The sequence below is a fragment of the Ixodes scapularis genome, unplaced genomic scaffold, assembly GCF_016920785.2.
Source record: "Ixodes scapularis isolate PalLabHiFi unplaced genomic scaffold, ASM1692078v2 PGA_scaffold13__105_contigs__length_92229423, whole genome shotgun sequence".
Taxonomy (NCBI): Eukaryota; Metazoa; Arthropoda; class Arachnida; order Ixodida; family Ixodidae; genus Ixodes; species Ixodes scapularis.
In genome coordinates, this window is record NW_024609839.1 from 59691925 (window position 1) to 59714356 (window position 22432).

General features: G+C 46.2%; 1 protein-coding gene across 3 annotated transcripts in view; it reads right to left on the reverse strand.

Annotated features, from left to right (window-relative positions):
• Positions 1-3758: 3758 nt before the first annotated feature.
• LOC8035824 (adenylate cyclase type 9) overlaps positions 3759-22432 on the reverse strand; it is a 68080-nt gene continuing 49406 nt past the window's right edge. For all 3 annotated transcript variants that reach the window (XM_042289918.1, XM_029980880.3, XM_042289919.1), the window contains 2 exons: positions 21943-22068; positions 3759-8712 (listed from right to left, as the gene is read on the reverse strand). In XM_042289918.1, coding sequence (XP_042145852.1) covers positions 6796-8712; positions 21943-22068 — 2043 coding nt within the window. In that variant the 3' untranslated portion in view covers positions 3759-6795. The remainder of the gene's footprint in view (positions 8713-21942; positions 22069-22432) is intronic.

The window sequence follows — 22432 nt, forward strand, 5'->3', positions numbered from 1 at the left end:
TAACTTCCAACTCAAGGGACACCATTGAGACATTTTAGAGCGCAGCTCTTAGGCGCCCATTTCCGGCTTGAGCGGCGTCGCCGTCACCGTCGGCGTTGGCATAACCGCACAATGCATTATGGGTAAATTTCCCCGCTAAATCTAGCGGAAAAAGTTTCCCCGTTAAATCTAACAGAAAAATTTCCCCGCTAAATTTAGCGGAAAAATTTCCTTGCTAAACTTAGCGGAAAAATTTCCCCGCTATATCTAGTGGAAAAAATTTCCCCGCTACATCTAGCGGAAAAATTTACCCGCTAAATCTAGCGGAAAAATTTACCCGCTAAACCTAGCGGAAAAATTTCCCCGTTAAATTTAGCGGAAAATGTTCCCCTAAATGGGAGCCGAGCAGGAGAGGAGGGGCATAGCCTCCTCTCTGTACCTTCCCCTCCTCCTCCTCAAGAGCTGTGCTCTAATTCGGCGTCACAGGGCGTTGTAAACAGCTTTCATTTTTTTCAAGACCATATATCTCTAGCAACATTTAGCGGTTGCCATTTTTCGGGCACGAAGCTTGCGAAGGGTGAAAAGGCCGCGCCCAAGAAGAGCCGTTGCGGAAAGAAGGCCGCTCCTCTCCACTTCAGCTTTCCTAGTTTCCGCCCCCTTCTCCCTCACACTGTCTTTCTTAGGTTGTATCTGACTATAGATGACACACATTTTTGAAAAATGTCCAACTTTGCCACGCAGTGGATAAGAAACATACAGGGTGCTTTTTTTTAAACTTTACAGATTTGTTTTAAAACAGCCGTGAAAGCTACACTTACGCGGTTTGTGCAGGTGGGTTATATGGCCAGGGGGACATACTAGAGAGGGCTATTCCTAACGATCAGTCGGGTAATTAAGTATAATTTAGTAATTGACGTTTTGATTAGTGAAAATAGGCATATGGTTTCAATTAGAAACTTGCTAAGAATCATCGAAAACCACTAAATCATCTCTTTTTAGGAAGATATAAGACAGGGACAGCATTTTACGGCGTTCTGAAGTAACCTTTGAACTGGACATGTTTCTAAGTTTCGGTTTGTTATCGGAGCACATCTTTGCGCCCGCGGTCCTGCTCCACGGTGGTCGTGGTGCGAAGCCACCCCCTCGCCTCCCTCGTAAGAAGGAGGGAAGTAGGGCGCACGTGCGCGTCTCAATCGCAGGGGAGCAGGACCGCGGGTGCAAAGATGCGCTCCAATAAGAAACCAAAACCTAGAAACGCGTCTAAATGGAGCGTTTTTACGAAATGACATAGTGATTTTTGATAAATTAACAAATTTTACTTAATTAGCCGACTGATCGTTATTATTAGCACCCCTATACTATGTCCCCCTGGCCGTTTAACTCAAATGCACAAACCGCATAAGTGTAGCTTTCACGGTATTTTTTAGAGAAATCTATAAACTTTAAGAAAAAGAACATATATGTATATATGTTACATGCTGCTTGTGGCATGTAAGCAATGGGTCAAATTAGCAAAATTAATATCAGTGTGGGAGCAGCCCTCATGGTAAAACAATCACTTTAAAGTTGTGCTCACGCTTACGAAGCGACACGTTACAATCTGGCCTCATCTCAAAATGTGAATTTCCTTAACAAATCCAAAACACGAAAATAAAAAAAACAAAAAAAAAACCTAAAAAATTTTATCTTTTCAAGTGAATGGCTGTGTTGGTCAACCTTGTACCAGAATGGTGTCCTCTACACTCGACATGACACAAAGAGAAGCAGGCCCTCGTGTTGACGAGTACCATCTTTGGAAGACCAACTGCCGAATCAATCCCTAGGGAAGACCAACGTGTCCACTTCCTTTGCTGGGAAATATCTGTGCCGGGGCGCTCTAGTCTGTTGCATGGGAAAGAAAAGCATTGACAAGACCCTCCCACAAAGCTCTCTGCTTGCCATGATTAGTTGTTTCCTCCTCTCCAGCATTTGCTCTGCTGTAGGGGAGCGTGGAAGGCTTTGTGGGAGGTGCATGTCCTGCTCTTAATGGAGCAGTAGTAAAACCTGTCTGGCACAACTGGAAAATTATTACTGTAGTCATCTAACCATAGACAACTCTGTTCCCCGAAAATATTGTTCATAATGTGAGTTGTCCATAATAATGATATATACTCTGTTCATAACCCCCAAAATTTTCCAGCATTTCATACTTACCATGGTCTCGCTGGGAAGATGTGGCAAAATCGTACCGCTGCTACAGACACTCATGGTACTGATATACAGTCCAAATCGTTACGTTCAGCCCGCTGTAACTTAAGAGCTGGAGGAGAGACTGCCTTTATATTCCCAGAGAAATGGCATCCCCATGTCACCCAGTGCAATAGACCATTTGCTGTATTACCCAAGCATCAAGGAGATTGCAGGGATTGCTGTTCCACGCGCCGCTCATGCTGGCATCTGCAGCACTAACTGTTCTAAAGCAAAAGCCCAAAACAAATGGCATGTTGCACGTGCGCTCGTCAGCGCTTTATTTTGGTTATTTACTTCAAATATTTTATACGGAGAAGGCGTGTGCGTGTATCACCAATCTCTGCATTCTCCTTGATGCTTGGGTAATATAGCAGATGGTCTATTACACACACACCTTTTCTGCCATTACGAAAAAAGGTTGTCACAGAAAGTGCGTGGAACCATGTTTTGAACAATAGAACATGTTGGTGACTGGAATATGGAAACGAGTGGGACATACAAGAAGGTACAGACGACATAGGCTGAATCATCGTCTGTCGTGTGTGTCGTCTTCGTGTCATCTGTACCGTCTTGCATGTCCCTTTTTTGTTTTCGTGCTCCGATCATATGTCGTCGCCCATTTTCTAATATCGCAGCCCATAAAAACAATGCTCTGTCTAATGCTCAATGCATTTCAGGTCACATTATGCGGAGCTTTCTTTGCAGCGACAGATGTTATGGTCTCTTCCCCCCACTTGAAATGATGTAGCTATGGTTGTAGGGCGCATTTGTCGTCAATATGCTCGAGAAAAAAAAAGAAAATTGCGGTGGCTTAGCTCGGCGCACAAAATGAGAGGTGCATCAAGCAGCTCCGGTGCAGCGTCAGGCTTGGCTACTGCGCAATGGAGGCGCACAGCTGGGCACGCGGCGGCACCAGTGCGTCTGCCGCGGCTATGATGTCACTCCTCTGGAATGCGCAGACCGGCGAGGCGCATGTGGCGGCGGCGGCTCCGGCGCACCAGCTGTGCGCCGTGTGACATCACTGCTCCTCGCGTATGCGCAGCACGGAGCACAGCTCGGAATGCAAGCCACACGAAACTGCTCAACCTCGGCCAGTGTAGCTCACGCTACAATAAATCCCAAGCACCCATTGCATATTTTTCTGAGATTTGATCTCGAGTCTGTTTTAATTGTGAAGCAAGCGTGCTACCACAAAGCCACGCCAGGTGATTCAACGCACTGCCAAATAAACGGAAAATGTTGAGGACAGCTGCACGTGCAAGTCTTGTGCAGCATCTCTTAGGTGACCACAGCTGCAGTAACCTCACATCACGCCACACGAGTCGACGTACTGTAGATTCCCGCAAGACTGCTTTTTTGTTTTGTGGCCAGACCATTTTCTGCATTTACGTTGCAGCGGGGCATATTAATGAATTTGTTTTCACAAATTTACTTTACTGAGGGTAGATTTTGCTTTGTCACTTGTGTCCACACATACACCGGAAAATGAATCTTGCTCATTTACTGTGGTCAGAAACCCATCCAATATGCTCCAAGTAAAGTACAACTAATGGAGGTACAAACGAATAAATAATTTATTTAGGCATTTTCCTATGAACATACAAAAACAGTTATATTATACCTGTGCTGTACATACAACAAAAAAAACACTTGGCAAAGAAATGGGAGTCACAGTATTCTTTTAACAGCCGTCGAGGCCGCAAATAGATATGTACACCTAAAAATTTAAATATCTTTTTTTTCACATAACTTTGAGACCGTCTTTTAAAATTCTTTAAATTGGCAATAAAACAACAAAGAAATAATGTTGACAGAATCTCCCAACATCAACAACTATCGCAACAACGATGCAGTACCAACAAAAGAACAAAAAAAAAAAAAGCCCATCGCAGAAATATTTGATCTTTGCGGTAACCTAAATGAGTAAGTAAACCGTCAAGTTGGCCAAAAAAAAAATCCCATTCAAAAGCCACAAAAAACAAAACAAAATTGTACACTTAAAAACACAACACGCACAACAGAAACACGCAACGTAAACGGACAAAGCACGCACATTGTTCTCAAAGGCCGACAATGACGGAGGGATGATATGCAAACGTGGCGACGCGCGCTCGACTGGAAAAGACGGTCAACGGACAAGACGCAGCAGCGCGCGTAGCATTGCGTACAAAAATGAAAAAATTGTGGTCTATATATATCACATATATGACAAGCACGACACCTGGAATCTCGTTGACTAGAAAAAAAAAAAAGCTCCAAATCGCCTCGGTGGTGCGAGTCGTACAAAACACAACGTCCTCAAGTTTTTTTTCTTTCTATTTTTGTATGGCAAGTATATAAGCAACAACATCGACAAACCTCTCTTAGCCACCGGTGTTCGGGATAATTGGCACTTGGAAAATACTGCATACGCCCGGATTCGAGGGACTCCGCCTAGGTGCGGGTGGCGCACGTCCCGATGCGAAACCGGGGCGGGCAATAGACCCGCGGACAAATCCGCCCAGGCGTCAAAACGTCCGCGTCGTGGCCCTCGGACGAACCAGGCTACGTCGGGAGGAGCTTCACTGCGTACATTCGGTGCATTGCAAAAAGGCGGACCACTTTTGAGGACGCCGGAAACGCACTGATCGGAGACGCGATCCGGGCATTGGGGCGTAACCGCGACGGGCGTGCGACGGCATAGACGCACATCGAGCACGACACCGGTAATGTGCTGATTGCCAGAGGCGGGCGGGAGAAAAGAAGGTGTCGATACGCGAAAGCGGGCTTGTTAAGAAAAGCACCTCTGTTTTTTTGTTTGATTGTGCATCCGGAGCGCTCGAAGCGCATCTTGCTCGACCTTCCAAATTGCCGCATGAATGGCGAAGATGCGGAAAAACACGCAGCAGACGGTGCGGCGAAGAGGCGGGCCGACGGACCAGACTTCAAAGAAGCAATTGACTAGAACCGACGCCGGAAAGGGAGGGGGAGTGCTCATACGAGTCAAACTGTTACGGTGCAGACAGAAACGACGTCGAGTTGTCTGGCGTCAAGCCGGCGGAGGCAGTGCTTTTTCTTCTTAAGTCGTTTTCCGACGTGCATGTTTCTCAAAAGGCATGCCTGTTCCCGAGGGTTCGGCGAAGCGGACTTCTGTGGGTCTAGTAAGTCGGGCGGGAATCCTAAGCTAAACTCTGCATCGTTTGGACATGGCTCGAAATCCATACGGCGCTGCGGGCCGGCCAAAAAAAGATTGCAGCGCGGCCCAAAAACCAGGGCATGAAATCTTGATGCCAAGTTTGATAGAACGAAACCATTTTTGTTCAGACAAGCTCCCAAAGTTTAGCTGGGGTCGTCTCTCAACCGAGTTAGGCCACTTTTCGTCTTTAGTCTTGGAGCTTCGTCGGGATGTTTCGAGAATGCACGTCCCACAATCGCTGGGACGGGCTGCTGCACCAGCAAGTAAAAGAAGCGTGGCACGTAACCTGTTAGACACTGTACGCTACATTACGTCCTACAATAACACTCCTTTCGTAAGCTCGTTCTAAAATGACGGTAGGTGCAGCTGAATCAGTTGCTCGTCTCTTTAGCTCTGGAACACCAACAGTTTGAACACAATGGCCACAAAAAAAACCCGACAAATAATTGCGTCAAATTGGCTTGTTGAAAGTATGGCTAAGTAATGTGCTTCGAATGCACTGCAAAAAGAGACTGTTATGCCACTGAAACCTCGTTGGCACGCATACGTGTAGTAACCAAAGGCAGCAAACGAACAAATGTTACAACATTCTTTAAATATCTGACGGCGAGCCCAAGAGCTTCCTGAACACAGTGTTTTGCCTCCTGCTCACACAAACTTGTTGTAGTACAAAGCATTTGGGCAGCGCACAAAATCAAGTGGCACGCTCGAAAACAAGGGCAAAAGCTTCTTGCGCTGAGATAACGTCACAATTGTGCCCAACAACTGAAAATGCCTTCGTTATCGTTAAAAGAAAACTATCACTAGGTTGCAATGGTCAAGCACAAATCTGACGCACACCACAACTGCACATGAAAACAGACGCACTAAGAACTCGACACATGCAACAAACGATCTGTCTAAAACATGCTCGGGCATAAACCTTCTTTAGCTGCCGATAGAAGCTAACCTTTGCATTGCACGCCCGCACGTTACAATCTTCCCCGTTTAAGATGCAAGGACGTGTGGCTCGGCCACATTTCAGACATTGGCAGTCGCCACGGTGACACAAAACCACCGACAGAAAGTTTCTCGATGCATCTCAAGAACCTAAAATCTCTTACAATGAGATTGAACCCCCAATATAAAAACAAAAAAAGTCAGCAACAGCTCGGAATCTCGCGTCTCACACATGCACGCAGACACACAAACAGTCGGTGTTGTTAAAAAAAGATGTTTTTGCATGGACCCGTTCCCCCTCCGGCACAAAACCACGCACAGAATGGACGGGCCACTCCAATCTCCTGCAAGATTCCAGACTTGCACATCCATCACTTTCACAAACATTTTCTTCACCTCAGCAGCAAGGCCGCAATGAGAGAGTTTGACATCTGATGGCCGCAGCAGGTGAGCCCTAGGTCGAAGAAGTGACATTAGAGCGGAACCTCCTCCTCCTCTTTCTCACAACTCGCAGACGTCGACTCCTGCGGTTGTTGTTGCTGTTCTTCCAGTAATTCCTGCGCCGCCGCCGGCGTCTTCTCCTTGTCTTCTGTGACAGCAGTCGCAGGCAGGCTTGTACGGTGCGTCGACGGAAGGATCCTATATAAAACCTTGTCCTTTTTCCTGACCAAAAGGTGCACGTTCATGTTGTCCTTCCCCTTGATGTACATGGAGCCCCGCGGCTCGAACACATACATCTCCTGCAGCACCTGGAGACAGTGTTCAGGAACCTGAATGCGACCCGGAACGCCGTACGAATCCATCCGGCTTGCAATGTTCACCGCGTCGCCCCAGATGTCATAGTAAAGCTTCGTCGTGCCGATGACGCCGGCCGTCACGTCCCCATAGCAGTAGCCAATGCGGATGACGAAGTTGAATTCCAGCAGGTTCTGGTTGAAGTTCTCAATGACCTGCTGCATGGTGAGCGCAAAGTCCATGAGCTCGTACAGGTGGGTGAACGGATGTGGGTTCTCACGGCGCAGCTTGGGGTTCAGCCCGGACGCCGCCATGAAGGTGCTCCCGATGGTCTTGATCTTGGTGACGTTGCGGAAGACGGGCTTCGACAGGAGCTCGTCGAAGTCTCCAACCAGCTCGTTGAGGACGCGGAGGAACTCTTTGCCCCCCTCGTACGACTCGTCGTACATCTCGTGGAAGTTGACGATGCTCGCAAAGATGATACCGGCATCGCGGTGGTTCTCCGAGTACTTGGATGTGTTCTTGAGTTGCTCCGCGACGTGGCGCGGGATGATATTGTGCAGGAGCCAGTCTGCCTGGTTCTTCATCGCCTGGATACGCTGCTCGTCGCGCGCTGCCATCGCGCTCCCGTGGAAGCTGAGCCGGTAGCTGATCTCGAACTCGCGGTTCAGCAGCCACACCAGGACCGTGTTCAGCACGACGTGCAGCACAATCTCGTAGATGGCCGACTGGTTGCAGCTGTACGAGTCCCGGTGGAAGCTGACCCCTGGCAGCTCGACGCCGTGCTCTGAGATGACCATCGGCTGCGTGACGTTGCGCGCGGGGTCCTTGAGCGGGCATGGGCACGCGGGCAGCCCCACGAGGAGAGCGAGCACGACGCCGGCGCACGTGGCGAGCATCGAACGCAGCCAGAAGTTGAGCTGCGTGAAGTTGCTGAAGTGGAGCAGCGAGACGAACACGACGTAGCAGAAGGCGTTGGTCCGCTCGGGCGTCGACAGGACGCCGGCGCACGTGAAGTTGGAGAAGATGGAGCCGATGGGCAGGCTGACCAGGACAAGCCCCACCACGTGCCACGGGTACCACTCCGTGCAGTAGCGGTAGATCTGCGCAAGGCAGTCCGCCACCCAGTGGCCGCGGGTTGCGAGGATCTCACGGATGCACAGCATGAAGATGCACAGATGGGTGCACGTGGCAAACAGGCAAAAGAGCAGCCACGACAGGGGAGTGTCGAAGAGCACGAAGCAGGCAAACATGATGGCGAGGTAGAAGCCCAGTGCCACAAAAATGTCGAAGTAGGTGGTAAAGGACGCCGACGCCATGGTCGGCGCGAGGTCGCGGTGGTGCAGGCGGTGGCGGTAGTTGCGCTCCATCTGCTCGTCGTGGAAGAAGAGCGTCAACGGGTTTACGGGCGGCCGGATGAAGTAGTCCGTAGTGCACGCGTCCTGCTGGATGCAGCGGATCATCTGAAGGTCCGACTGCTTGCGGAGGTGCCGTAGCCGAGAAAGGCTCTCGTTGAGCATCAAGGCAGGGTCTACGAAGATGCTGTAGCCACGCAGACTGGAACCGCTGGAGCGCCCCGTATCAGCGACCGAGGTGTAGCTGGAGCAGTAGCCGCTGGCCCGTTGGGCGTACAGTGGTGTCGGCATGTCCAGGAGCTGCAGAGAAGATGGTTGCAGAGTAAGGGCAAATATCACCCACATACGAGCGGTCAAATGGCTACCCAGCAATCATACCTTCCCGTGCGTTCCTTCAGCCATTCAGACATCTAATCGATACTGAAATGTTTCTGTAAACTCACTGACAGCTCAGATGCATTTGAACTGAAGTAAGACAAGTAGAACTTTGATGCAACTAAACAAAGCCAGTGGATAACCCTGAGATAGAGTCCTTGGATGACATTTATCATCCTACTCCTTTGTAGCTCCCACTGACTCTCAATAGTTCCCAATGACTCTCAGTGGCTCCCAGTGACTCCCAACTCTCAGTGGCTTCCAACTAATGGTATCACTTGAATTCCAGGACTTGTTCTACTAGTGCAGTACAACTGTTGCACGCACGAAATCTTGAAGGTACCCAGCCACAACATATAATGACTCAACTAACCAAAGTTCTGGGATCTAAGCCTGTTAGTGATCACAGATGCTGAATCCCTGCTGAATGAATGAGTGAATGAATGAATGAATGAATGCTTAACATAACTTTAACTGCTGCAGATGCAAATTTTAACTGACGATGCCTCAATGTGCATTTCAGGTAATACGAAGATCGCCCGCTGGGAACTCAAACCCTAAAAACGAATGGGTTGTAAAACAGTTGATTTATGCTTTCATTCACTTGTAACTGCGGTGCGGTACTGCATTTTATGCCTTAAAGGAACCACTGTTTTTAGACCTGGGCCAAATACTAATGCTTAAGAAAGAGGTTAGGTGTAGAGTACCTAAATCTGAAATATGTGCTATCTAGTTTTCTTTTCATTTTGCACCCTACCCTCTGCATCAACAATAAAGAAGAACAGTTGGCACGGCACTTACCCTCTCCACATAGTAAAGACATCTCAAAATTATTTCATGGTTCCTTTAAAGTTGTTAAAGCAATCTACAGTGCATAGCTTCCTACTGTCATCTTGCTCTACATAAATACTTTCCAGTATGTTCACAGATTATACATACACTTAAAGTTAGCATTCAGGAAACTGACACGAGACTTTCAGGTGCTAAGCTAGACTAAAATCGGTGAACAAACACTCCAGACAGTAGAGTGCACATGTGCCAACACGAGAGGGTGCGCAAATAGAGCAGAGCGTGATTGTGACAAACCTAATGGCCAACTGGCCAGGAAGAAGAGGTCAAAGACTCAACAGTACAGTTTGGCTACAGCTAATCTTGCGCTGTAAACGAGCCAGAAAAATCAATGCCTGTACACTGAAAGCTCTTTCACCGAATGTGCATTGAGATGGTGCATTTTAGCCAATTAAATTTTAAGACATAGCTAATAATAATTGGGGTTGTGGGGATATTTGTACAGCGTGTAGTTGGTCAGCCATTAAAGTTGCGACGAGTCACACGCTGTAGATGAGCAATTTAGCCAGTGCAGACATAGCTCCTGTTCTTTTAAATTAAATTTTAAGACATAGCTCCTGTTCTGTACACAATGAGACCAACAAACTTGCCAGGGTTCACGGCCGACGGGTTCACAGACGATCGACTTAGAAATGCCTGTAGCGCATGGTGCCATCTCCCAATAGACCTATTGCTAAATTACCCAAGCATCAAGGAGAACGCAGGGATTGGTGTTCCATATGCGACCGCCCTCCCCGTATAAAAGATTTGAAGTAAATAACCATAATAAAGTGTTGACGAATGTGTGTGCAAGATGCAATTTGTTTTAGGCATTTGCTTTAGAAAAGTTACTCCTGGTGAGGTCAGCACGTGCGGTGCGTGAAACACCAATCCCTGCATTCTCCTTGATGCTTGGGTAATTATTTAGCAATAGGTCTATAGAAGCAGCAAGCAGATGACGCACTGTCGTCTGCTCGCTGCATCTGTTGGGAGATGGCGCCATGCTTTACAAGCATTGCTAGGTCAATCGTCTGCGAACCTGTTCGCCATTGACCCTGGCAAGTTTGTTGGTCTCAATTTGTACAGAAAGAGATTTATGCTTTAAAGTTTTATTATCTAAAATCCACTACCTTAGTGCACATCCGTGAAAGTCTGAGCTTTCAATGAACAGGTATCAATGTTTTTGGGGCCAATTTTACGGCACGATTACCACTGTAGCCACCCTATAAACTAAGTGCTCCTGGCAACTTAATTCACCAACAAAGAGAAGAAGGAAAATTGGGAAATCGAGCATGCCTCTGACACAGCCAAAAATTATTCAGCCAAGTTACAAGCAAGGTTAAGGGTGCCGCGAGTGGTATAGTGCTGCCTTGGTAGGAGGAAACCAAAAATTGCGAATTGAATTCCTGTGAGATAGATGTGAGAGCTTCCGGAGGTGCCTTTGGTGCGTAAAAAACAGGAACTTGCAAGAAGCAAAAATACCTTGATGATGTTCACCTCCCACATGCTGACATATACGGGCACATTGTTATTAAACCGTAGTGCCTTAGCCTGCGGCAGCATCTGGATAAGCAAAGACAAGTGGCGCCATCTTGTAGCGGACACAAGGATCTCTTTAGGGACAGAAACAACGAACAAAAGATGCAGGCGGCATGCCACGTGCAAAAACAAACAGCGAAGTCAGCCTTCAGCAACCCTGGTTATGTATTGAGATGAAAACAGCTTCCAAGGCAAGCTTATTACCGGGTGTTTCTGCGAGTGCCTTCAAAAATCCCAAGAAATGCAGAGTGCAAGTTCGTCTGCTTCTTTTGCAGTGGTTGGAGTGACGTCCGAATGCCGAGCCCTGATTGGCTCTGATTAAAGGATAGTGGGTAGACCTCAAGGCAGCTTGCTTTGAGGTCTACCCACTATCCTTTAATCAAAGCCAACCAAAGCTTGGCATTCTGACATCACTGTAATCCCTACAAAAGAAGCAGACAAACTTGCACTCCGCATAGGGTGGGTGAGAAAAAAATTGACTCTTTTCGAAAAGGGCTTACTATGGTTGATAGAATGCCATTTCGTTGAAGCACGTTTTAGAGAATGGGCACGTTTTATCGAAGCACAGTTTAGAGAAAGCAGAGCCTCAGTTTAGAGAAATGCCGTTTATCAAAAAGGGGACGCTATTTAAAAAAAGGTTTTTCTAGATAGATAGATAGATATTTATTTGTACATTTAAGTACAGGTCGCATAGAAGGCGTTTCCGCCCGTACACACATGTGCCTATGTGGCCAGCTAGACGATGATGGTGATGCGAGGCTTCTTGGCTTGAGAAGTGTGGGACGATGATGATGGGATGGTGAGGAGGGTGAAAAGTGAGGTGGGTGACGTATGATGAGGTATGCAAGACATTCTTGGGTGTTTAGAGGTGTTTGGCTGCTGCCTTGCAGAACTGTGTCACCTCGTCTCTGTCTGTGATGGGCAAGCTGGTGATGGCGTCAGGTAGGGACCTCCAAAGTCTCACAGCCCGGAGGAGACATGAGTTGTCGTGCCGTGTGTACACACGGCACGACACATGAGTGTCGTGCCGTGTGTACTTCGCGCGTGTATCACTGGTGCGCGTGTTAACACAAGCCCCCCCGCTGCGCTCCCGCCGCTTCGCGGCGGCAGTCTGCGGCGGCTCATTACGAAAATTTAAACTCACATGACTTATCCGCACACGCCGCTTTGCGGCGACCTAATTTGCTAAAAAAAGGCTCATCGCAATTTTCTCTAAACTGGGTTTCTCCGTAAAGAAATTAGAAAAACTGGGGTCGGTACAACGGCGTTCGCTAAAACGAGCTTCTCTAAACCGCATGACTCCGTTTCGAAAACACACCTCCAGCCACGGCGGACGTCAAAGACTGCAAGAAACACTAATTAGCAAAATAATTTCCTAACATTTTTTTTTTTTTTTTAGTTTGTAAAAGTAAAAACAACTCGCTAGACATCATTAAAGACCCCATGAATAAGTCAATTCTAAGAAGATTTCCAGCCCGTAGGACGAGTGAGGGTGCACTAAATTTACCAGACGTAGAGCAGGCAGAAGCCTGGCGATGCAAAAACACGTTGATTGGCTTTGTGGCGCAAAGCTATTATGGCCATACTGTGCCAAACTTGTTTGGTTAGAAGGCACATGCTTGGAACTTATTAGTACAAATTACCTAATAAAGAAAAAAGGTTTATGGGACAAGGTTTAAAGTGGTAGAGTTAAATTTAGACTACCAGTAGGACGCTGATTTTTCTTAAATAATTTATGACACAATCAAACGGATTCTCACCAATTAGCAGTGCTGGGTAAAAAGGAATCTGGTGTGAAAAAAACTCTGGGAAATATATTTGTTGTTCTTGCTCAAGCCCTGAGCACAGCCACAAAATAAGTAAAATAGTTAAATGCTCGGCCACACTCGTAACAGAGTGGTGGGGCTTCCCCTCTGAGCAGATGCTTGTGGGTAAGGTAGGACGATCCAATTCTAGGACGCCACAGAAGAACTTCATGGCGGCGGGTTCTGTGGGATGCACTCTCCCACATCCCAAGAGCTGGCTTAATCACATAAAGTTTGTTTTCGCACTCCAGACTCCACGCCAATTGCCATAGTTGGAAAACCGACGATTTTACTAAGGGCTTTATGTCTTGAAATTCTATCTGTGAGGTAGTTGGCACTAGGTGCTTAGAGCTAGTGGCCAATTCATCTGCTCTTTCGTTACCTTGAATCCTCATGTGGCTGGTCAGACAGAAAAATTTTATGTCTCGGCCGAGCCGCAGCCCGTGCTGTACCTTGATCGGACAAGTTGTGCTTGTCTATTTTTAATACCCTTGACTGAGAAAAGTGTGGTGAGTTCACTTTGAGAATCCACGAATAAAACAGATTTCATTGTCTTGCTAGTGAGAATATGCTTTAAGGCCATCAACACCGCATAGAGCTCTTCCGTGTAAATACTTGCAGATTCCTCGAGACGCCGAACCTTACTGAATCCTTCAAAAAAAACTGCTGATCCTACAAAATGCAATGATTTGGCACCATCAGTATGAAATTGCGAGTAGTCATGCACCATAACTCTTCTGCACCTCAAGGAATCCTTGCTGAATCACCTCTGGGGGGATGTTGCATTTGCTAAACCTAGTCAAATACCAATCGCAAAAAACGGTCAGCACAATCCAAGGAGCTTCATTTTCACCTCTCTGCAGAAGGTCGGTCTCATCAAGGGTGAGGTCAAGAGATGTACGCATTCCCTCAAGGCGAAGGTTCAAAGGCGGTACAACCCTTGGCTTGTGCTCGAAAGACGAGCAAACTGAGAATGTTGCAAAGCACCATAAGTTGGACGATTTGGATCGGACAAAATTCTGGAAGCATAAGTCACAGCTAGATAATGCCGACTGTGCCTACGTGACATCTGATTGAATTCAGCGTACAAGCTAGGAATGGGCGATGTGAAGACGGCACCTGTAGCGAGCCTTAAACCGAGGCCAAAATTTTTGAGCGCAGAGGGCCTCGCTGAGTCGTAAACTACTATAGCACCATAGTCCAGATGTGATCGGATAAAAGAGTTATACAGTAAAACCTCGTTATAACAAAGTTGAAGGAGCGATCGTAATTATTTCGTTATAACCATTAGTTTGTTATAGCCAATGTCCATTTCTTCCCTATTAGCAAGCAAGGGGAATTATGATTGCTTTGTTATATCCATTAGTTTGTTATATCCCATTTTGTTATAACGAGGTTTTACTGTATAGGCGTAGCAGACATATTCTGTTGGATTCTTATGACTTGTGTGCTAAGACTTTTAGGATATTAACTGATTTAAAACACTTCTTTTTCAGGCCTCAGGTGGGAAACAAAGTTTAACTTTTTAAAACTTAAAACAGAGCCCAAAAATTTATGCTCTGTTTTAACACTGATAAGAGTCCCGTATAACTTCAGTTCTAGATCTAGAAACAATCCACGACGCAGATAAAATGGCAGACAGACAGTCTTCTCAGGTGAAAACTTAAACCCATTTTCATCAACCCCCTTACTAATTTTGTTAATTTTAAGCTGCAGTTGCCACTCACAGCTAGACAAAGTACAAGAAAAGACTGAAATGCGAGTATCATCCACATAGAGGGAGTATGAAATCGAGGGTGGAATCACCTTTGACAACGAGCTAATCTTTACGGCAAACAAGGTGACATTTAATACACCTCCCTGCAGAATATCGTTTTCCTGGACATACTGGTCGGATAGTGTGGTGCCAAGTCGAACTTGAAAAGAGCACTCTGTAAAAACTGCTTACACAACGCAACATGCAACCACACACACCACAAGCATACATATCATGGCGGATACCGTACCGCCAATTTGTATCATATGCTTTCTCCAGGTCGAAGAAAATAGAAACACAATGTTGCCTATTTACGAAACCTTTACGTATTGTTGTCTCCAGACGGACTAAATGGTCCAAAGTAGACCGCGCTCCTCGACAGCCACACCGGTTACTAGCAAAGAAGTGGTTATGCTCCAAAATATATATCAAATGTATTAATGAGGCGTTCGAATGTTTTGCCTAGGCAACTCGTCAATGTGATTGGACAATAACTATATATCGGTCCGAAGGGTCCTTCTGAGTTTTCAGCAAAGGAATCGCGCGTGCCTGTTTCCAGATTTGAGGAAAATATGACCCTTCCCACCAGGGCCGTACCCAAAAAAAAAATTCGGGAAGGGGTTTTCGGGGACAACGGCGGCCATTTTGAAAGTGTCTATTGTCTTATTTTCGCCTATGAATCATGTGCATCGGTGGCATATAATGGAGAGTTACAGCAAACTGGAGAACCGGTCCCGGTTTGGTACCCGGTAACCGATTGGCGCCACTGCGCGTGCGCAGAGGTGGAGATTAAAATCGGCTGGCTGCAAGTGCACCGACCAGGGCCGTACCCAGAAAAAAATTTCGGGGGGGGGGGGGTCAGAACCCCCTAACCCCCCCCCCCCCTGGTTATGGCCCCGCTTCCCACAGATAGTTAAAAAAACCTAGTAGTGTGTTCAGTGATTCCTGAGACAACTGACGGAGCATTTCATAGTAGATTCCATCAGGACCCGGAGAAGAGTCTTCTTGGAGCCAAGAATTACCTCTGTTCTTGCACTGTGAAAGGAGTATTGTACGGTACAGAGCTACAAACAGATGTGGGAATATGGTGACACTCTGCACTTGCCTTAACACATTTAAATTTCGCCCGATAATTTCGGGAGCTGGAAACATTCTCGAAGTGCTCTCCAAGCACATTAGCAACATCTTTCAGCGAATTAGCAGGGGAGTTAAATATAGGAATAACAAAACAATGGCAATCCCCTTTGATTTTTTAGTACCTATCCCAAAGTTATTTTTCTGAGAAACTATTTAGGGAGGAAATATACTTGGTCCAGGACTCCCACTTAGCTTTTCTCCTAGTCCATCGAGCCCTTGCTTTGTCTTTTAAATTCTATACTATTTGAAAAAGTAAGGTACTGCTGAAAGGTATCCCATGCTCTATGCAGCTTTTTCCTTGTAAGTGGCAGTCTTCATTTCAGAGGTGCAAGGAATGGCATCTTCGGCGGCATTTATGATTTGCTCGGTAACATTTGTCGCTTCTTTGGGTGACAAATTTGCTAGAACTGTTGGGTCAAACACTGCATCAAGTTTAAAGTGCCCAGTCGGCTTTGTCCAATTTCCACCAAGGGTTTGTTTTAAAAAAGTCAGCAGAGGAATGAGGTATTTAATTACAACCCGGAAATGATCGCTCCCAAAAGGGTTGTAGCCTAAGAAAAAGAAGTAATGATGGTGATGAAATGGAGAGGTCGATGGACGTGAAGCAATTATGAGTGGAACTATAAAATGTTGGCTTTTTCTTATTTAAAAAAAAACTTTCTACAACAGCGCCACGAGGGTCTAAGTACTTACTGCCCCACAAGGGACTGTGAGCATTATTGCCACAAACTAAAAAAAGCTCTGAAAGTTGCTGAACCAATCTTTGAAGTTCAAGAAGAAATATGCAGATTGCATTGTTTTTCTTTTCAATCTGTAGTTTTTACGGTGAATCTTTAAATAATCGTAGCGTTTTATTTACCGCGACTATCCGAGTAGCAAAATGGCAGAGCCTGTGCCGCCAGCTTTGACCGCGGGCTCGGTCGTATTGTCTCGATATACGAAGCTCCCGATTACTGTACTCATGGCCAGTCAAAGCTGCATCAGACATTTGTGTTGGTTGCCTACACAGCAACAATAAAGACTCCAAAACAACTGCGGCTCGCGGTTCTTTCACGAGGCCACTTCTTCCATTGTCCATCACACTGAGTGCGGTAAACAGTTTTCCCGTCGACTACATTGTTGTCGCCGCTTCGAACAGAACTAACGCAACTGTCTGAACTAGGCTTGCTAATATAATGCATATTGAAATACCTAACATTACAACCAATCTGAAAAAACAACAACAAAAAAACAAAAAATAACAAAACAAAAACAACAATGTCATGAGAACTAGCATGGAGAATGCTATGCAGGCAGGACGCAGATGGTAGGGAAGCCTCAAAGATGGCGCAGAGACTTGATAGTATGCGCGGCCGCTGAGAGACGGCGCTAGTAATGAATAACGTCCATTAGCATATTTCTTGCGACCCCCGACATCTGCCGTGACTGGCAGTTTGTTCCCGAAAAGAGTCCTCTTCTTTTTCTCAAGCACCCTATTCTTAAGGATTTCTGAAGGTCTTTGCAGAAACACCCAGTATACGTTTTCACATTTGAATTCGTGCATGATCGACTGCGCCGCAACCACTTGCAGCCACTCTCGACGAGCGGACACACCGACGCCACCTATCGGGTAGCCTGGAACACAGAAGCGGTTACGAGCAGCTGCATTGAAGCCGATCACATTTAAGATGCAAACGTGAAAACCAGCCTTAAATTGTGGCTGACAGGGTTCGACACGAGGTTCTGTTTAGGGGCTGAAGGAACGAAGAATGTGGGTGGCATGCCACATGCAAAAACAAATAGCGAACGCCTTGAGCAACCCTGGTTACGTGTATTACGATAAAAACGAGTTTCCAAGCAAGAGTATGGGTATATCATACAAACAATAAAACACCGTGGTGCAGTTGAAGCATTAATTGGCCCCAGTCGAAACGTGACCCTTTGGTTCAAGTAACGGGCACGACATGCGAAACAGATTTGCAATGCGCTTTCGTAGTCGGCGTAAATCAACGTGTTCTCTGCATCCTGTAAAGCAAATTTTAGTAATGACAGTTTTGGGGTAGAAGATAGTATGAGCGATTATTTCTCTTTTATAAAACATTCTTTTATAACAACGCGCCAAATTGCCGAATCTTGAAACAGCACACAAATGACAAAGGTGAGGAAGGTGCAGATGGGACAAGCGCTTGTCTCGTCTACGCCTTCCTCGTTTCCTGTTATTTGTGCGACGTTTCCAGTGGTAGCGTGAACCAACTCGCCTGCATCGCCTACTAGATCTGTTCGGTGTGGTCTGACTGTGGCGTAAAATTTTGATTGAAAAATTCGTAGTGGGCGCTACGGGGCGAGAAATGTCATCCTTGTACACAGCTCCAAACCGAAACAGAGCCGGCGAAACATGCCCGCGACGTTGATCCCTCCGCTCTGCACTTGCGTCTCCTGCGGCACAGACACCCCGTGTCTGCGCCGCAAAAGACGCAAGTGCCCTTGCCCTGTGCTGGCACCGCAGGATTACGGAGCCAGCACAGGGTAAGGGGACTGACTTTGCAGGTGCTCTTTGCTCGCTTGGTTTCAGTTTGAAGTCGTATACAGGGGTGACATTTGTTGCCCTGTAGCACCCACTACAGATTTTTTTAATCAGTCCCATGTCGCTGCTAGACCGTAGAGAGGTTGAGCGCCAATTCTCCCGCTACATTACGCCTCAAAAGGTACAAATTTATAAAGTTAACGAAAGGTTTTCCAGCTACTGTAATATCCCGAGAGATAGCCCATCTAAAGTTGAAAGCAAATTGAGCAAAAATAAGGAGTGGGCTAACTTTCTATGTGCAGTCAAAAAAAGTTGAAAAAATGGTAGTGTTACATTTTGTGACCTGTGAAACTTGTGATTGCAGCGAGGGGCAATGAACTAAGACGACTGCACTTCCCAGTCGGCCAATGTTCGCTTATCTCTTCCCGTGACTAAGTAACACCATTTCTGTTGAGGTCACCATTCGCCAGGGCCCTGTATTAACTAGAAGTGGGCTATCTTTCGGTGTTATTTAAAAAATGGCAAATTATGCCAAAAATAGAGATGGGTTATCTTTCGGGGGTGGGCCATCTCTCAGGATATTACGGTAGCTAGTCAACTGATAAAAATTTGTTAAGTTAATTTAAACTTTTATTTCCCTAGCTAACTGAAGGTCCGTTCACACATTTGGGACTTCTTACGATCGGAGAGGCTAAAAACCGGTTTTAAGTCTTTCATGACGGCGTACAACCACCTCCGCAGAAGCGCAGGCGGTCGTAAGCCATCACAAGAGGCTTAAAAACCGGTCAGTCAAAGTCGGCCGTTTTGCCAGACGATTTATTAGGGTATCAGGAGACTACACAATCAATATTTTGCTGCAGTCAGAAATATTTTTTAATAAAGTAAAAGAAAATTCAACTGCTCGAAATCGAAACTGAAACACAAGCATGACCGCAAGTCACGTGGCTACGCCCAACCACTTTTTTTTTTCTCAGCTTCTCAGGCATGTGAAGCAGACGACGACAATGACAAAGTTGCGTGAACCATTTGTCGTGTTATTGTTTCGCACTTCTATCCTTTCCGCTCAATGTTCTGCGCTTGAAGATTGATTGGCCGGTACCACGAATAACATTCCGAAGTAGTGGCCCCACGACCATCACAATGTTGGTCCTTCATGCACTACCATCGCATCATCCAGTCAGCAGGGTCTGTGGTACGTTGCCGTACTAAGAATGATGTGTAAATGTACTTCCTAAGATCGGCGCAACATTTTTTCTTTTTTATATCAACGTATTTGCAGTTTTTTCGAGACCACAAAAATAGAGTTCATGTTCTTTCCTAGTATTAATATTGAAATTGTGCCTTAAATGACCCACGACTTTGAACGTATTTGGTACACATAGTTTGAACATCACTAGACCATCGAAAAGAGAGTGAGCATGACCGAAACCGGCAAATTTTCGACCGGCTTTTTTCGGGCGAAAAGGCATCAAATTTTTAGCCAGAAATTGTGTTCTGTGTAAATGGGCTCTTATAGGTCATGTTGAAATGAAACCTCGGCGAGCATAAATACGCTGTCAATGTCCCTTTAAAAAAGAAAAACAAATTGAAAGTATATTTAGTGAATTAGCAAACTAATTAACCCATTTCTCCTTTCATTTACAGTGGATCCCATGGGTCCCTAAATTAGCCCCAAGGCTAAAAAAACCTTAACGCCAGTTTTCTTTCTTAAAAAATTCCGGACCCACTAGAAAATTAACTAGCCTGATTCCAAGCAGTGTTAGAAAAACAACACCCCATACATTCCTTTAAATTATTTGAGACTGGGGCGAGAAAACCATGAAGCATCAAAATGTGGAAGAGAAAGGCAAAGTGATAGGAAGACAACATCTCGAACATAGCTAAATGCTTTATCCAGTTCTCTCTCTTATATACCCCCCTCCCCCTCAGGGTTGCCAGCCCCCACACACACAGCCTCCGCTCTCCAAGGACACAGACTTCCTTAGTCAAACTTAAACCGCGGACACGCACGCACACAAACAAAAACACGGTTTTAGGCGACACACCCATCTTCCAAAGGGGCCAGGAAAAAAGGGACTCGAACAAAGGGAGTTGTTGACCCCATATGTCACAGCCTATGTCCCTTGTGAAAAATGATACAGGGTAACAAACTTCACCATTTTCTCTGGACAGTAAGTGTTTCAGATGACCATCAAGTAGGGCTTCCTGGTTTCGGGGTCTATTTTTCTTCGAATTTGAGAGTGTTTCTATGGGGTTTATTTTTATGTTTTTGTTCCCCACAGATTTTGTGTCATTTTCATATAAAGTTTTAATGTGGGGCGATAAATCAAGGTTTATCGGGGGCTATGTTGGAAAAAATAGGGCACACGAACGGGATTCCTACACATCCGGGGAACATACGCTGCTCCAAACAGGTCCCAGCACCAATAGCAAAACGAAACCGGATAAGACGCGTGATTATGAAGCAAGAAGAGGCCTCACGAACAGTTCATTGGGTGCTGCATTCCGGGTCGACAGAAGATAACGACAAAGACAAAAGTTTTCTTCCATTGAAGCTGTTTTTTTTTTTCTATCCTAGGGCAGCTCCCATTCGGGTTTTTTTTTTTGGCTTGCTAGATTTTGACAAAAAGCGGCTCAGGGTTCAATTTTCGGGGTTTAATCGGTACAATTTACCGAAAACACTGAACACTAGCAACAATTCGTATGTTGCAAGGAAGTTTAAACGGCGGAAGGTCAGTCCGCCTCAAGGGGCATCCGACGTCCCAGCTGTGGATGAGAAAGTTGTTAGCCAGTAAAGTATGACTGTCAGCCTGAGGTCTTCGATGTCCATCATGCAGTAGCGACACATGGCTCTGCGCCGGTACGATGTTAACCCAGATCAAAACAGGGTGCTGCAAGGATCGCAGTGACAATCCATGCAGGGAATTTTCTCTTTTTCGGGGAAATTTCGGACTCACATTCGGTGAAAAGGGATATGAGAACTTCACTGCAATTGCAGGGAATTTTAAGGATTAACAAGGGAATTCAGAGAAAATCTTTAGAGAGAGCTAAATATTATAATAAAAAAAAAACTGTTTTGCAGTCCAAACGTTTTAAGAAGAAGAAGTGAGAATGTCACACAGTGTAGGAAGGAGAGGTGTCTCAACGAATCCTAGGCGTGGCAAAGCCGCCGCGTCTAGAGGTTACATCACTTTGTTAATAAAAATATAAAGTGACCAGTAACATTCTGTTTAAACATGCAATTTCGTGCGGCTTTTATGGTAAAATGCGCGCAAAGTGGCCTGCATGGCAAAAGAAATCAGCTTCTGCGAAAATAAAGGTAAAACAAATGTAGGGAAATGCACAGGGATATACCCAATATCAAAGTTTTGCAAGGAAAAAGTACCTCATATAGAGAATGTTTGTACCCAAGAAAGGGAATTCTGGGACGTGGTAGGGAACATCCCTGGGATCGAACCCGGGATACCAGGGTTCTGAGGCATGAGCTTTTGTTCCATGTGCTCCAAGATGCGACTTGCTAACGCGCTCGACCACCGGACCCTTGAGGTCGTCGAGAGAAATAGGGTGGCGTCGACTGTCCCACTTACCGTGTCCTGCATGCTGCTCTGACGGCTCCTAATGCCAGAGTCCTTGCGGCTACTGTTGAGAGTGGAAAGGCTGCTGTGGCGGTGCGCTGGTGGCAGCATCGGGGCAACCTCTTCCTCTTCGATGTCCTGGTATGGGTGAAAAGGCGCCCATGAGCGTTGTTAAGTTTCACAGCGGTACACACCATCGAGAGATTGTTACGGCACATGCTGATGCGGAGCGCAAGTCGTCTGCTTCTTGCGCAGGAGTTGCGGTGACGTCAGAACAACGCCGAGCTCTAATTGGTTACGATTGAAAGGATAGTGGGTAGACCTCAATGCTGAATGCCTCGAGGTTGTGGGGTCCCTCTATAATAATCGCCACCCAGTCGGTCTGTGCTTCGCTCGTCTCCCAAGGAGTGACACGACACAACGAGAAGACAGCGGGCGGGTTTACTGTACTTTCCGGTTGTTCATCCTTGAGAACCGGCAGTCCGGGCCCGCCGACCCTGGT